At 36.9% G+C, this 16,525-nt stretch overlaps 1 protein-coding gene across 1 annotated transcript in view; it reads left to right on the forward strand.

The window, feature by feature from the left end:
• The window catches only part of SNTG2 (syntrophin gamma 2), a 180,892-nt gene that overhangs the window by 142,901 nt on the left and 21,466 nt on the right, over window positions 1-16,525 (forward strand). The window contains exons 13-14 of the mRNA XM_026726560.2: window positions 7,782-7,853; window positions 13,571-13,780. Coding sequence (XP_026582345.2) covers window positions 7,782-7,853; window positions 13,571-13,780 — 282 coding nt within the window. The remainder of the gene's footprint in view (window positions 1-7,781; window positions 7,854-13,570; window positions 13,781-16,525) is intronic.

The following is a 16,525-nucleotide window of genomic DNA, read 5'->3' on the forward strand; positions in this document are numbered from 1 at the left end:
TTATGCCCCCAGTGCCATGGTGACTTTTTGTCTAGTAATCTGTGTAGGGGTTCGGCTACTGAGGCTTTATGGGGCAAAAAGGATGCATAAAAGTTTAGGAGTCCCAAGAAAGCTTGTAGCTCCGCTTTGGAGGTCGGTGTGGGAGCTTCGTGGATCGCCCTGACCTTGGACTCCAGGGGTGAATGCCAGAGGCGTCAATTTTATAACCCAGAAAGTCCACCTGTCTAGTGGCAATGGCGCATTTTTCTTTTTTTAACTTGAGGCCATGCTGTCTGAACCTCTCTAACACTGCTCGCACTCTCTGGAAGAGTTGGGGTCTGTCCCTGGCCGAGACCAAGATGTCGTCAAGTAGGGTACTACACCAGGGTGGCCCTGTAAAATCCGCTCCATGAGGGATTGAAAAATACCCGGGCAACACTTACGCCAAATTGGAGACGCTTGCATCGGAAGGCACCCCTGTGAGTGACGATGGTCTGAAGTTCCGTGTTTGGTTATCAACAGGGAACTGTTGATATGCTTGAGACATGTCCAATTTAGCAAAAATACTGCCCGGTTCGAATGTGTGCAATAAGTGCTGAATGACGGGCACGGGGTAGGCGCTAACTTGTAAATATTTATTGATTGTTGTCTTGTAGTCCGAGCAAATTCTCAGGCTACCATCTTTTTGAGGGTGTGACAATGGGCGTCTCCCACTTGGCGAAATCTGTTGGCTCAATGACCCCTTGTTTTAGTAGCTTATCTAATTCAGCGTCTAGTTTTGGTCGAATAGCAAATGGAACTCTACGTGGTTTTAATCTGATTGGGACTGCCTGGGGGTCAACGGTGAACGAGATGGGGGTTCCATTATAACACCCAGCTCCTCGCTGAACACATCTGCATAGTCAGCGAATAAGGAGTCAGTGTCTGAGGTTGAGACAGCATGGACTCCTGTTAACCCTAGGCCGAGGTGGGGAAACCTATCGAGCCCCAATAAGGTGGGTAGATTGCCGTTAACTACCACTAGAGGTAGGTGGCCTTTAAAAGCTCTAAAACTGACAAAGAACTTGCCTCTGCCGATCACGGGAATGGCCTTCCCTGGTAGTCCTTCAGACCGAACTGGCATCTCTGAAGCCGGGTAGTAGATAGGCTGGGGTGGAGTCTCTTGAGGGTGTTCCACGAGATTATTGAGAGCGCTTGACCCTGTGTCAACCTCCATGTGGCACGGTTTACCTTCTAGGGAAACGGAGAGAGAAATTTTACTAACAGAGTGGCAAGTCGCCTGGCAAGGCGGTGCGTGCGACAGTTTAATACTTGCCTCTGTGGTCCCGAGTGCGAGGACGGGGTCTTTGTGCAGCGCTTTGGGGGCTTGGCAGACTCTCGCAATGTGCCCCTCTTATGGCAGTTGTTGCAAACGGCTCCTTTAAACTTGCAGGTGGCCCTTTGATGTGATCCCCCACAGGCTAGGCACAGGGTGATGTGCTTGGGTGGACCGGTGTATTCTTGTTTGGCCCCTACCTGCGACCGTCTGTCATTGGTGAGGCGATGGACATCGTTCTCATCGTTGTGGCCTTCCTCCACTTCCACCTCTTCGGAATGGACTGGGAACGCTGCTAGCTTGGCGCTTGGGCCCTGAATTTCGGTGGCTGAGTTCATTGCTAGCTCGGCTGCTAGGGCCTCCTCTACGCTGCGCGAGGTTGAGGTCTTTTTAGCTAGCAGTCGCCTCTGTAGGTTGAGATCCTTGACCCCACAAACCAATTGATCGAGGAGCATGTCCTCCAGGTATGTTCCAAACCCGCAGTGCAGGGCTGCTGTTCTGAGGGCGGCCATATATTGGTTGATGGTCTCCTTACTTGATTGCTTCCTCATTCGGAACGTGAACCTCCTGGCGATTTGTGAAGGCCTGGGAGCGTAGTGGTTAGTGAGGATCTCAAGCAACTCGGACCACGGAACGCTTTTCAATTCTCTCGGCGCCACGAGTGCTGCAGCGGTATCGTAAACGGTGGCTCCGCAGTAGATTAGGAAATAGGATTTTTTCCGATGCTCTCCCGCATCCGACAGGCCGACCGCATCGATGTAATGATTGAAACGGTTCTTATACGATTCCCACTTCTCTTCGTCTGGTTTAAACGCCGGGAATACTGGATTGGAACTCATGGTGCTGGAACAGCTGGGCTACCTGCGGGAGAAATCTCTCTGGGACTACGAACGCTCGTGAGTTACTAGTGATATCAGCTCTGGAGAGGTTTTTGCTACCCTCTCTTTCTCTCTCTCTGGGTTACCACGTTGGCTGCTAGCCGTTGGAGGTGTCTTGATTCGCGCCAAAAAGTGGGCGTTAGTGACTCTCTACAGCGCTGTGCTGTGATTCCTACTGGCTCGAAATTCAAATGACACCCGCTTGAATTTCGAGCCAAATGCAGAGCGGCTGCGGCTCGCAGCGCTTCACTTTCCCCGTAGCGAGGCTAACAAGCGGCTACAGACGCTTCTAACTATTTGACTCAGACCGCTTTCTCTGGCTGCGGATCTGCGTTTGCTCTTTTTGATCGCTCGTTTCGCTAGCTGACCGCTCTCTCTGGCTGCGGATCAGCGTTTCCCTTGTTGCCAGCCGATCGCTCTCTCTGGGCTGTAGATCGGTGGCTAGTGACTCAGCGGTTGCAAGGTGCTTCTGGTAGCCATCCCATCCTCGTCGCCAGTGTTAAGTTTGAGCAATGAGAGGCTGAACCAGAGCATGAGTGCAACAGTACTTTATTTTACAAATAAAGGGCTGACCGTGCTTGCCAAGCCTGGAACTGGCTCGCAGCAATCAGCAGCCAGTTGGACCCCGCAGCCTGCTTTTATAGCTGGCTGCTGGGGAGAACCGACCAATGGGAATGGGGGAATAACGCCCACACAAAGTGAGTGGACCTGAGTGAGAACTCCTTGAGTCCTCAGGACATAACAGCCGCATTACCCATTTGAATGCTGGTTGTAAGCTAAATATAGGGATGATTAATTATTTTGGTTCTTTGATGATATGAGGAATTGGAATGTTAAAAATAAATTGAATTTGCAGTTAGGGTACCCAAGTTAAAGAGAAAAGTGATTCTCCCCAACATGACATGATAAATTACATAATTCCTGTATGTGGTAAGAATTTGATTTGGAGCAAGTTTTTACTCTATTTAGTTAACTATTTTAAAGAATTAAGTCATAGATTAAAATATTTTAGGCCTACATGTTAATATTTGTAATTTTTAGTTTTAGAACATTTAATAATTTTCTGTCTTAAAATATATGAGTGTATTGCTACCCATAAATTGTCTGGAGACTTATTCAGGAAACAATCTGCTTGCTGGCCAGTGTTGTATTGGTTTGTTCTATGTAGTAGCTATTACAGTCCTTGTGTTGTTCATAATAGATGACTCCTTTTGATTCTTTTCTGGTTACTACATCTTTCAGTTTGTTTGAGGATGTTTTTTAGGGATTTCATTAGTTTGTATGCAAGTGATCAGTGCAAAAGCATTTTAATAGTCCTCTGGTTGTCTCAGATAAGTGTTTTATATATGGTAAAGTTATCCTTTTAATGGATTGTAATGGCTGTATTATGAAAGGTTTTGTGCTAATAAAAGTTGCATCAGTATCAATTGCATTTGAAGAGGTTGTATAAGTAGCCTGCTTCCTTTGGGATACTGCGGTGTGTTTTTGCTTGACTGAATAATAGCAATAGCACTTAGACTTTTATACTGCTTTATAGTGTTTTACAGCCCTCTCTAAGCGGTTTACAGAGTCAGCATATTGCCTCCAACAATTTGAGACCTTGGAAGGATGGAAGGCTGAGTCATCCTTGAGCTTGGTGGGATTCAGTGCAGCTCCTTTTGAAGCACTTGGTCACCATGGGTTATTTTTCAATATATTTGGGTTGGTTACCCACCATTGTTTCCTATATGACAATATCCAGGAAGAGTAAGTTCTTGTTGTCTTCTTCTCTTGTGAATTTTGTTCCTATGAAGGAAAAAGCTTTCCAAAAACCCCCCAGAAGAAAACAGTTAGAAAGGAGTCACCAAAAAGTAGGGAGCTGTTGATGGTAACCCTGGCTACTCCAGACCCAGATCTAACTTGGAAGCACCAAAGATATAAATAGGAAGCAAGCTCTCCTCTAACCTGCAGAAAGGTTACATAAGCAACAACTATTGCTGTAGGTCAGAGGTGTCAAACTGGCAGCCTTCAGGCCAGATGCGTCACACGCAGACCACACCCATCTCAGCTCCATGAATGGGAAAACTATTGCAAACATCACATGACAGCAATGTGATGCCGTGAGTTTGACACCCATGTGATAGGTGACATTTCTACCCATTCTTATTAATTATTTCAATTTATAAATTAGGGGATGAATCATCACAATATTTTTGGTAATTTGATTGTTGCCTGCATCACATCAGACCCACTCTCAACAAAAAAACTAATGTAATAACCATTTACAACTAATTCAGGTCATGTGCAAAATTACCTCTCAGTTCAGAATTTAATACAATAAAAGTAACCAAAATAAGTACCTTTATTAAACCTCCTGACTAGCAACATCTACAATTTGACTCTAAACTCTCATATATTTATTCAGAACTAAGTCCCACATGAATCCAATAAAATGTTAATGTTAAGCTTGCAGTTCAGTATAAGCTTATCTATAAATGAAGCCTTTGGAATTCAAGAGTGCTTCTGTATAAGTGGGTCGCAGAATAGCATTCAAAGTGTTTTAGGAATGCAATTTTCACATTATTTTCTTTACACTTGATTCATGTTCTCACTGTGATGCAAATGTAATTAAAAATTCAGATGCGTAAAGTTGTAAATCTGTAATTTGCTCAGACTAAATTGGCAAAAGGTGTTTAAGCAATGAAGTTGGCTGATGATAAACAGCAACCTAATGTTTCCTACTTTGACTTTTTTTCAGAACCAGTGGGGAAATTAAATTAATTCCTCTAGTTGCAGGTTCAACAATTCTAATGAGCTGCCTTTAAAAATCAATTTATATATTTATATCAGCTTTGAAAAAATATTATTACTAATTTGAGATAGTGCTTTTTTCTACCACTTTAATGTAGCCTTGCTTATGCTTTGAATTGTTCACCCATCAATCAAACTACTAAAATTGAGTCTCACTTGTATATTAATTATAAAAGCTCACAGGTTTAGTGATATTGGGTTCTGTTCTGCCTTTGTAAGAAGTTAAAATTATGGTTTTTTCTTATAAGCAGGACTGAACAGGACTCTGTAGGATTAAACAACTTTTCAAGAATTAAGTAGGTATAGTCTTTGCAATTATTTTGCAACCATGATGGCTCAAGAGGCTAATTAGGGATTGAAAATTAAGTTTTATGCTTTTGTCTTGTTGCCAACAAAAGTCTTTCATACTATTGACCTCTAGACTCTATCGTGTTAAATAAAACAGTGAATTGAGAATGTTCTCAATAAGCTATTACCAGGCATTGCCCACTTCTAATTCATTTTAATTATGTTTACTTTTAGAAGATTTTAAATTTGATAGTAATGGAAAAACTCTGGGAGGTTTGTTTTATAGGCAAGTCTCACTGGTTTGCAAAATAACACATTAACAAGACAAAGAATACCGAGTTCAAGCTCCTTGAAATAAGGATATTAAAAGTATCTTTAAAATTGTAAAATATGATAATCTTTAAATCATTTTACAGAGATGATATAAAGAAATTATTCATTTTCCTAGAGTTCTACCAGTGTTATATATCAGAAACACTATAAGTATTTGCATTTGGGCACATACACTATAATTCTGAAATCAGAAATGAAGAATTATTGCTTTATTGAATATGCATATTTACTTGGAAATCCCATTGTATTCAGGGGAGCTTATTTTCTAGTGTTTCAGATTTGGAGATTTACATTTTCTTAGTTTCTTGTTGACTAGAAATACACACATAAAATGCACACACACAAACATTGTTGCATAGTGCCTTGTAAAGCTTGGGAAAGCATGATAGTCTTCAGAAAAAAAAATTGCATATACTGTCCATTTCCTTATTGAGTTTTTTTCTCCGTATTATAAGTGGTTTTTCACTTGAGAGGTTATAAAACATCACCAGTGTAAATGTTGACCATACATAACTACTACACATTTCACTATTTCATTCGTTTTTGTATACAATGCTTAGAATATGCTCAGTTCTGTTTATTTTAGCCTTGATCATCTTTAAATGAGTGTGCAATTAAAAATGATCCCAAATGCACTAGGTGATGTATTCTTTAAACATTTATTGTGTTAAGCCTGATATAAAGTAGGAAATATAGGTGAGTCAACTCCAATTCTGAGAGTGAAAAAATTGTTCTACCGATCTATAGCAAGAATAGCAAAACACAGATCAACTTCAAGGAATGACATACAGAGAGATTCTTCCTCCTTTCATCAGAATGGCAAAATCTGAACTGCAGCATCACACCCCAAAATTCTTTGGGAGGTCACACATGCTGTATTGGAATACACGTATAAAAGGCTTGTGTGCAATACTCTGACCGACACTCAACCCCTCTCCCACAGATGTTCCTGAATTGAAGGCATTCCATTACTTTCCCCAAAACTAGGTTATAGAAAGCATTTTGGTTTCAGCTATTTAATTGAGGCTCATTCTGCATTAAAAAAAAATCTAATAATAACAGTACCAGAGCAAAGAAACTAATTCTCCTTCTGCTGTTGTAACCATGATGAAAGAAACTGAACTCTGAATTAAGATCTGAATAAATATGACCACGTGTGGTTTTAGGTATTATCAGAAACAGAGCACATATTCAGCAAAAATTCAGGGTTTGTGGAATGAAGCTTGTATAAAACTATGACACAAGATTGAAGCAGTGCTGGAAATCTCTATAATAGTTTTTTTTTAAAAGGAAACTTGATCAATGGCTTGATTGATCAAAATGTTTAACATACTATGAACATATGGAGGGTATCCTCAAATGAACTTTCCTATTTTCTGCTAATTACATAGCATAGGCTGAATCTTGCCCTCTCTGTTGCTGTTTGTCCAGAAAATAATCTGTCGATCCATAATACTATCCCGGTGTTAAAGCAAACACAGCTAGTTCAGTTTAGGAACTTCTTGGAAGTTTTCTTGATGACTCAAACAGTTTCACAAAAGAAAAATGGGATATATACATAAATTATATTTAAGGCCCAAATTGTCCACTTATCTCTATACTTGTGTTCTTCCCATATAAAGATAGGATACAATTAGTATTATTACCTCAAGATAAATAACGTGTGGAATTATATATCCACAAGTTCTCTGCTTTAAAAAAAAAAAAGTACACGTGGAGGGGTGTTTTGTTTTTAATTTTGTAGATTTAATCTTATTTTTTTAAAAAAAGTAATGAATAAGTGAACAAACAAATGAAAGGAGAAAAAGAATAAGAGATATAATACAGAATCGGTGAGTGTACAAAGAAATTATTGAGATTGTACAGATAATGCTCAGTATATCATTGATGAGAAAATGGTCATAAAAAACAAAATACAAAGAATTTGAATATCTAGCTAAGAGCCAAAATTTCCACTATTTGTCATTTAAAAAGGAAAAAAACCTATTAAAACATTACAAATACTACTTTCTAACTTCATGCTCATCTCTTGTTGAAAGAACTTAGTGCACAGCTTTCAGCTAACTAGTGTATACAAATGAAAAGATTAACAATTTTTCAAAGAAATGGAAAAAAAACCCTATATATAATAGCAGGATAATTTTTTGTTAAGCAAAAAAAGTATGAAACTGTAATAACGTTTTCTTTTGGCTGTACAGGTAAGCACATTAGACTGGATACGAGCTGAAAAAACCTATAACCTCTGTGAGGTTCTATTTAAAATTCACAAGGTAGGTAAGTTATGAATAATAAAATATTCAATATAGAAGATTATGTTAATTATTTACTGAATAAAACTTAGAATAAATTTAGCCAATATTAACGGTTAAATTATTGTGGATTTGTATAATGCGAAAGTGACATTGCTCTTTTTTATCACTTTGATCTGGTAGTTTTGTCCTCAGCTTTGCCCTAGAAAAATTTTTCATGCAAAATTTCTCACTGTTATGATGGTATTTCCAGGAAAAAGGGTCTCATGTAGATTGAAGAAGTGACAGAATAGTTGCCAATCAAAATAAACAGGATAGATTTTCCAGTAGAAAAGACAGAACATTTTCTGAATTACATCATTTCTAATCTATGTGATAATATTGATGATTTAAACCATCACATCATCTATGGATTGCTTTGGATTTTATGTTCCATGGTCATATCTGCTTTTTATTTTAATCTAGATACTTATCTTGTTTAAATCATGCATATATGTAAAGTGTTACCATTAAAAACAAACAGAGTAGGAATCTTCATAAAATAATATGTAAAAATGCCATGCTGATCAGGAATGGAAAAAAATTAGGAATGTGTAAAATGTTTCAAGTCTGCAATGCTTTAAATGCATAATTCTCCTATTTGACTTCAAAACTTCTATTTCTGATCTCACTGAGAGTGAAAACTAATTAAAATAGTTCAAACATTTCTGGAAAGTTCATAAGAATATCAGGATTCTTATGATATAGCCAGAAACAGCTTTTAAAATTGGAACACAGCATTTTGAATTGGAACATTTCAAATAAAATGTTTTGTACAGCATTAAAATAATACAAAATTCATATTGAGGCAAGACATTTGTGTAATGATTGCAAACTTAGTTTACAAAAGCTTTTAATCGCGTGTGATTATGAAAACTCCAGAAAAAAAGGAGGAAAATAACAATTATTTTGTCATTATTTGGATGGATGTAACTTGATAATATTACAACTAATATCACCTACCCTGCATGATATATTTCAAATAAATTATCTAAGACTGCAAAACAGTAAAACAGTTAATATCAACAATACTCCTCCATTCTGTTCTTTTTTTCTGGGTTTCTTTAACCACTTAACCTGATGAAAGCCTCCTGGAAACTTTAGAAGTTACAAAAAAAATGTAAAATTGTTTGCTGACCTTTTAGATTTTAGATTTATAAAGGGAAAATGAAAGATTAAACTTTATACTTGGAGTATTAGCAATTCCTCTTCAAAGCTGCTTCCCCATGAATGCTTCAGAGGCCATTAATAGATCAGCTGACCTCTTTAAAAATATACATAATTTTCCGTATTGTTTCATGCTTCCTGACTGCCTAGATATTTTGGGAAAGTTAATTTTAAAAACTACATAGTAAAAGCAAATTCTAACACTGGATGTTATTTTGGTGAGTGAAGAAAAATGGAAATAAATTGCTCAGGATTCAGTACTTTGTGTTTTTGACATTTTAATAAATGAATACTGAATTGTCAGTCTTCATGAATACATTAACCGAAAATAAAAGCGTCAGTGTGCAACTCTAGCCTCTGTTAACATTTCAGTATAAATGATAATGAAGGAAACTTAGAGCAAATCAATTAAGTTGGGGTAAATGTGGTTTTCAAAAAAGATTAAGGCTTCCCCATTACAAATTCAAAGATTTAATTTACTCTTTTAAGCTGTTTTCTGTTCTGAGTGAGAAGTTGATGTATCCTCCACAGACCAGCATTTGATTGAATTCCTGGGGGACCTTGAATATCTTCAACTGCCCCTCCCCCCAGCTCTTTGCAGGCAGTTGTAGAGGTTCTCTAGCTGTGGAATTTTTCATTGGGTCTTTCGTTTCTCTACCAGTCATGAATTTGCAATGCACTAAATCTCTGGGAATCTGTTCTCCCCATAATTCTCCTGCTATTGACCACTAGAGGTAAAGGGTCCTTCAAGTATTGGTTGACTCCTGATGTCTTTATGGACTTATTTCAGCTTTAACCACAACAACATAAGAGCACACAACAGATATAAACTTAATGTAAACCACTCTAAACTTGGTTGCAGGAAGTACGATTTCAGCAACAGAGTGGTCAATGTCTGGAACTCATTACCTGATTCTGTTGTCACCTGCTCAAACCTCCACTCCTTTACTCTCAAACTAACCTCCATTAACCTCACCCCATTCCTAAAAGGTCTGTATTGTCCTCAATTATTAGTCCTATTGTCCCCAATTATTAGTCCCTATTTCTTATATTTAAACTTATGTTTATTCTTATTTCTATTGTAAGCTTTTGAAAAAATAAATAAAATAAATAAACATTCAAACAGCTTTCTAGATAACAGTACAAAAGTTGTTTGGATGGATTTTTTCTGAGATATTTTTTTCACTTCTCAGTCTAGCTGATGTCCCTGTTAGTCTTGCATCCAGCTATTACTAGTTTCTAACTCAGCCAGGTGATGCCACCTATTCTACTAAATCCATTGATGATTTGTCTTTATTAAATTGGCATATCTTATCATTAGTACATTCACATGAATATTCCATGGCTAATGGTTCTTTTCCCTGCCCCATGACTCTCCCCAAATAATAATTTGTAGTCCTTCCATGCAGGGGTGGAATTCCACCAGTAAAACAACCGATTTGGGGATCGCGCGTTTCGCGCGTGCTCCATGTTTTAAAAAGCTCTAATACTTACCTTCTACAGCAGTCCCTGTGGATAAAGCAGCTGAGGTGTGGCAAAATGCTCTGCCATGCGAATCAGCTGTGCTCTTAAAAAAGGAAATAAAGCACAGGAAAGATCAGGGGCGGACAGGCCCACACGCTCATCACAGCAAACTGGTTCACTACCAGCTGATCATCGGAGCAAGGGATTCTCCCAAATAAGTCCGAAGTAGAATCCCACCCCTGCTCCCATGTACAAACTAGAATGCATTCTAATCCTTAATATCATATCATATAGTATGTAGTATTTAGTATTATTCAGAAACATGTATACAGGGGCTACAGTACATCTATAGAATAGACAACACTGCAAATTTATTTTTCCAAGTATATTCCAGACAACTGAGTATCTGGAGGGAGAAATTGCGGCCTACTGCCACCTAAATTTTGCTGAATTTATTAATCTGAGTGGCCCCAATGTAGTCAGTGGTGAGGGATGTTGGAAACATTCATTATTAGCAACATTTCCAGACTAATAGATTCTTTACTGCATCATTACTTTATAAGTGTTTTAAAACCAGTGAATAGTTAAAGTCGTTTTAAGTCTAAATGAACATACATGGGTCGCTGCTACTGGAGTTTGCTATTCATTATCATATATTGTTAAGCTTCATTCTGACAATCTTTATCCTTAAGGGTCGTCAGGATTGGTCAACTTGTAATATTTATTTTGTTTCTATTTATAATTTTTCATAAATTCTTCCTTTTCATCATTCCTAAGGCCTTGGCCTTAAGTTAGCAAGCATATGCTTCATGTAACGGGGCCTGGAAGTAGGAATGAGTCTCTTTTCTGTCCTTTTTCCAAAAGCATGGCACTTTAAAACTGAAGAATTGGAAATACTGGAAATACAGCTTCAAGTAATTTGGAAGTTGATTTGTTCTTGGTTTTAGAAATCAAACCTAGTGTTTCAGTTGGATAAAGTCCTGTCATAACAAGTGAAAAGTTCCAAGTGTGAGTTCATTTTCAAAATCATTTCACATCTATGAGTCCATAAACTGCATCTAATTTAAAAAAAATGTAACACTGGGATGTAGAAAATGAACAATTTCTTCTCCAGCTTGGCAAGCACCTTACTTAACTTTTTTTCAGTGCCAAGTCACACACTATCAGAATCTGAGCTGGTGAAATATGAATTGAACAATATTAGCCCAAAGAGAGGCATACACTCTAAAAAAAAATATGACATGGTGGTCATAGATTGTACTGAACTCTCAGTTCTAATTTTTAACATTATATAATTTCATTTATGATATTTGCAATTAACATATTGAAATTATTTTCCATATAGGAAGTGAAGAGCATAAATATTCATAATACGTGACTTTTATTTATTCATGTAGAACTGGCACATTATATATCAACATTGAACAACACTTCTCTCTGTGTATATACATAATATTAATACTGAGATGAACTAAATCTGTTTTTTTCTTATTGACATCTAATATTTTAGGCTTTTTCAGTTAAATGGATTAAGTAATTCTACTAATAGTTTTTCATTAATAATAATTTTTCCCAGCGATTCTGCTGTACGTTACCTGATTATGAACATGTTTAAATAAAGTAATCTGTAATAGTAATTACAACTTATAATTAAGACCTTGGCTTTCTTGATTTACCTGATTTATATGGGTAGTTTCTTAAAAAGGATACTTTTTATTAAAATCAATCAGCATGAAGATTTTGTTTGCTCCAAGCAACAGTGTTAATGCAAACACGTATGAGTGTAAATATACAGTATCTTCATGTTATTAATTGTCTTGCTATTTGTCATTTTATCATCATAAATTAGATGTTCATTCTAATTAAGCAGTATTTATCACATCTGAATTAGCAGCATGTTACTATTCATCCCATTTTAGAAATGGCCTACAGATTTGCTCGTCTTACTTAGCATTCCTTCCATCACATCTGTACTCCATTAATTTCAATTGGACAGTGAAGTTCTGTCGAATGTATCTTTGCTTAGATTAAAATCAGCTGCTTTATAGTTGTAATGGTGGTAATTTTAAGCTATTTTGCAATTATTTGGGAATATTTTAAGATTGCCTTCTATGCAGCTTTAAAAAATAGTAGCAGTCTGAAAGGAGAAACTTCATTTTCTACAAGATATTTAGACTTTTTTTTTAACTAGCTGGTACTCAGTTTTCCTTATCTGACTGCTGCTTTCAAGCCAAGCAGAAAAGGCTCTGGCAGAGAAGGCTTCAGTAGTATATCTCAGACATGTGCAGATTTAATGTGGCCCTTGGGCTAAAGGTTCCCTTTTCCATTTTAAATAAATAAAGTAGATCTCTTGGGTCAAGAATATACTGTTGCATCAGGATTAATATATTGTTTCATTTTCCAGTAAAGATTTATATTCATACTTTTTCCCATTCTACAATTTCAGTATTGTGTGCAGAAAATGAGTCAAGTCCCACTAACCAGTTATATTGATTATAAATGTATCACTTGGAGACAGGTGCTAACTAAGGGTCTCAACCTGTCTCTGCTATTGAAATGAGAACTGCCTAGAAGGATATCTGAAGACACCATGGCATTCTTTTCTTCCTTCTTCACCTTCCTCTGCATGGAATGTTACAGCAGTAGGAATTTATTTATTAATCTGATGTGCCTCAGTCTAGTCAACATATGACTTTCTGATGCTGATGCTTGTTATTTTCCAACAAGTAGGGCAAATGAAATGAATGAAAGCCACCAGGATCAGGACATTTTCTCTTTTAGCAGAGATCTAGGCTATTCAGATGTTAATGGATGGTGTTAGCATGTGACTGATAAACAGATAGGTAGATTAGAACTGATTAGAACTGGAAATTCCTGCTTTGGGGGAAAAATGAAAAGAGGCTGTGGAAGAAAGAGAGCCACTATAATTTCTCAATTTAACAATGTGAAATATCAGCATGATTCTGATGCAAGAAGGCTGACTCCCAAACGTCAATGACTTATTTCTACAGGATCAAATTATTCTTGTTCTACTTTAGATGAAATATCTTCAAAAATATATCTTTCAGCTCTGGCTCAATAATGACTGTTGGCTACAAGCAAATTTATATTTGGGTATTCACCAAGACTATGAGCTTGAAAACCAGAGGCCATATTGTTTCAGTGTTGTGGTTGGACATGGCAAGAGTCATTACTTTAATGTGGAACAAGGAAGTGAGCTGGCAATATGGGAGAAATCATTTCAAAGAGCAATCTTTTTGGAAGTTCAGAGAACAGGGGTAAGTAATAGGGAAATATACATCTGCCACTTGAATAAATATCTAATGTATGTTATATAAGTTTTGTATTCAAATTTTGTATGAGCCCTGCCTATATGTATGTATGCATGGGGAGAGAGATACATACACATTTAGACAAGGATAGGATTGTTCAAACTTAGTATTTAATAAGTTAGTGGATGCAGTGCCCCAGAAAGAAAGTCCATTCAGAGAGTGGTAAGGATAGCCGAGAAGATTATAGGAAGGTCACTTCCTGTCATTTAGGATACTGATTATAAGCAGTAAGCTCTTTATAGTTGAGGAAAGTACTAGTATCACAATTGCAATATATTCTAAAATTTGATACTGACAAATGAATTATCCAATAGATGCTCTTCTGTTGATACAAGACATCTGTCAATAGAGTGAATTTTTTTAATTATTTTCCCTTTCCTCTGCTGTCTTCTAGAGATTATCAAAGAAACTGCCTCTTCTTCAGAGCAGATGTTGCTTTATGTAGAGGAATGGGTGTGCTTTCCAAATGTTTTTGGAAAACTATTGCAAGTAGACAGATAAAACATAACATTAAAATACAAATACTAAGAACGTAAGTAAAACAATACTGAGAGTCAATTTAGTGTAGCAGTTAAAGTATCAAACTAAAAACCAGGAGATCTTAAATTCTAGTCTCGCCTTAGACAGCGAAGTCAACTGCAGAACCTTGGGCCAGTCATTCTTTCTCAGCCCCAGAAAGCCAGCAATACAGAGGTGGGTATTCAGTAGGTTCTGACCAGTTCTGGGGAACTGGTAGTGGAAATTTTGAATAGTTTGGAGAACTGGCAAATACCACCTCTGACTGCCTACGCCCCATCTATTCTCTGCCTCCCAAGTCCCAGCTGATTGGTTGGGTCTTCTTTTGTTGCCCTGCGCAGGAGAATGGAGCTGGAAAGCAGGTTAGTGGGTGGGGAGGGAATGGGGATTTTGCAGTATCCTTCCCCTGGAGTGGGATGAGAATGGATATTTTACAGTATCCTTCCCCTGCCATGCCCACCAAGCCACACCCACAGAACCTGTAGTAAAAAAATTTGAATCCCACCACTGCAGCAATGGAACACCACCTTCAAAATCTTGCTTAGAAAACTGTAGGGATTAATCTGGGCAGTCACCAGAAATTAATGTTGACTCAATGGCACACACACACACACACACACACACACACACACACAAACACACACACACACACACACACACACAGAGAGAGAAAGAGAGAGAGAGAGAGAGAGAGAGAGAGAGAGATACAAAAAGTAAAATAAAAACTGGACTCAGAGAACAACGTGCTTCAGTGTTCTTTTTCCAACAGTAGATATCTTCAGAAATTGATATATTTCTGTAAAAGTATTCCTTTATAAAACTCAGCTCTTTGGTGGAGAACAAAACTAGCAATTCATTAATTAAGCCTAATGTTAACTACAATTTTATGGGTCAGTTAAAAATATTAATTCACAGATTTACCGCACCTCAGCCTGGCATTTTTCATAAGGGAAATTGAAATTTATGGTACTTTCTTAATATGAATTCCCACAGTAAATGACAAATTTATCAATAGCAACCTTGATTAATGTACTTTTCTTCTAACTTCATTGTCACTTTGCTGCAGTTGTTTCAGAATACTGTTATTGATCTCATTTTCATGGCTTTTACAAGTAATCTCCATAAATTAAAAAAAACTGATATGTGCACACACATACAAACATAGTCTTAAATATTTCTGAAATATTATTGATATGTTCTGAAGAAAAAGAATATAATTACTTTTTTTCCAATTTTCAATTATGTTTTGGTGGGTCACAGAGTTAGTCAGTTGTTTAGACTAGATTTGGCATTTTTGACCACCTATCAAGTCCTTGCCAAAGACCTGGGATAGTCAGATGTTGTTTAATAATATTTAAGATATTGGATATATTCTGTTCCGAGTAAAACTGCCTTTTGCAACTGATTGATGGTGATTTTGTCAATGGTGATGTTGTTCAAGTCATGTTCCAGATGTTTTGGGATTGCAGCCAAGGCACCTAATAGTATTGGTACTGTCTTTGCTTTCTTTTGCCACAGCCGTCCTATTTGTAGATTTTTGTATTTTGTGATTCTCTCCATTTCTTTCTCTTCTCTTCTGCTGTGCCCAGGTATTGCAATGTCCACTATTAAACTATTTTTAATTATTAAAATTATTTTTTTGTTTTCAACTTTAATATTATTAGCCAAAAGATCCAAAGATCACATTATAGATACATTTAAATTTTGGCCTATGGTAAAACAGTTTTAACAGATAAAATATAGTGATAAATATTACAGAAAACATTTATTAATAAAGAACTTGTTTAAGATCCATTGTAAAATTTATAACACAATAAAACATGACCTACGGGTTCAAAGTCAATATCATTACAGGGACAAAATCTGGGAGACATGATAGTCTTTTGAAATCCACTAAAAACAAGTTTGACAGCAACACAAAAGTTATTGCATATTTTTTAAAATGTAAACTGGTACAATATATAGGGAGCAGAAAAGCATAATTGAAATTGCTTCTAAAGATGAAGGCTGTACATGGAACTGTGGTGTTTCCCATTAACTCCTGCACTGAATTGTCAAATGATATTTGTGTAATACAATAATATTTCAGTGTCATGCTCTGGAAAACAAAGAATCAAGATTAATATGAGTCTGATCAATCTTTTGGTTTACCAGTTCAAACTACATATCTAAATA

Source organism: Pseudonaja textilis, chromosome 1 (assembly GCF_049901715.1).
Source record: "Pseudonaja textilis isolate UNSWEBS1 chromosome 1, rPseTex1.2, whole genome shotgun sequence".
NCBI classification, from domain to species: domain Eukaryota; kingdom Metazoa; phylum Chordata; class Lepidosauria; order Squamata; family Elapidae; genus Pseudonaja; species Pseudonaja textilis.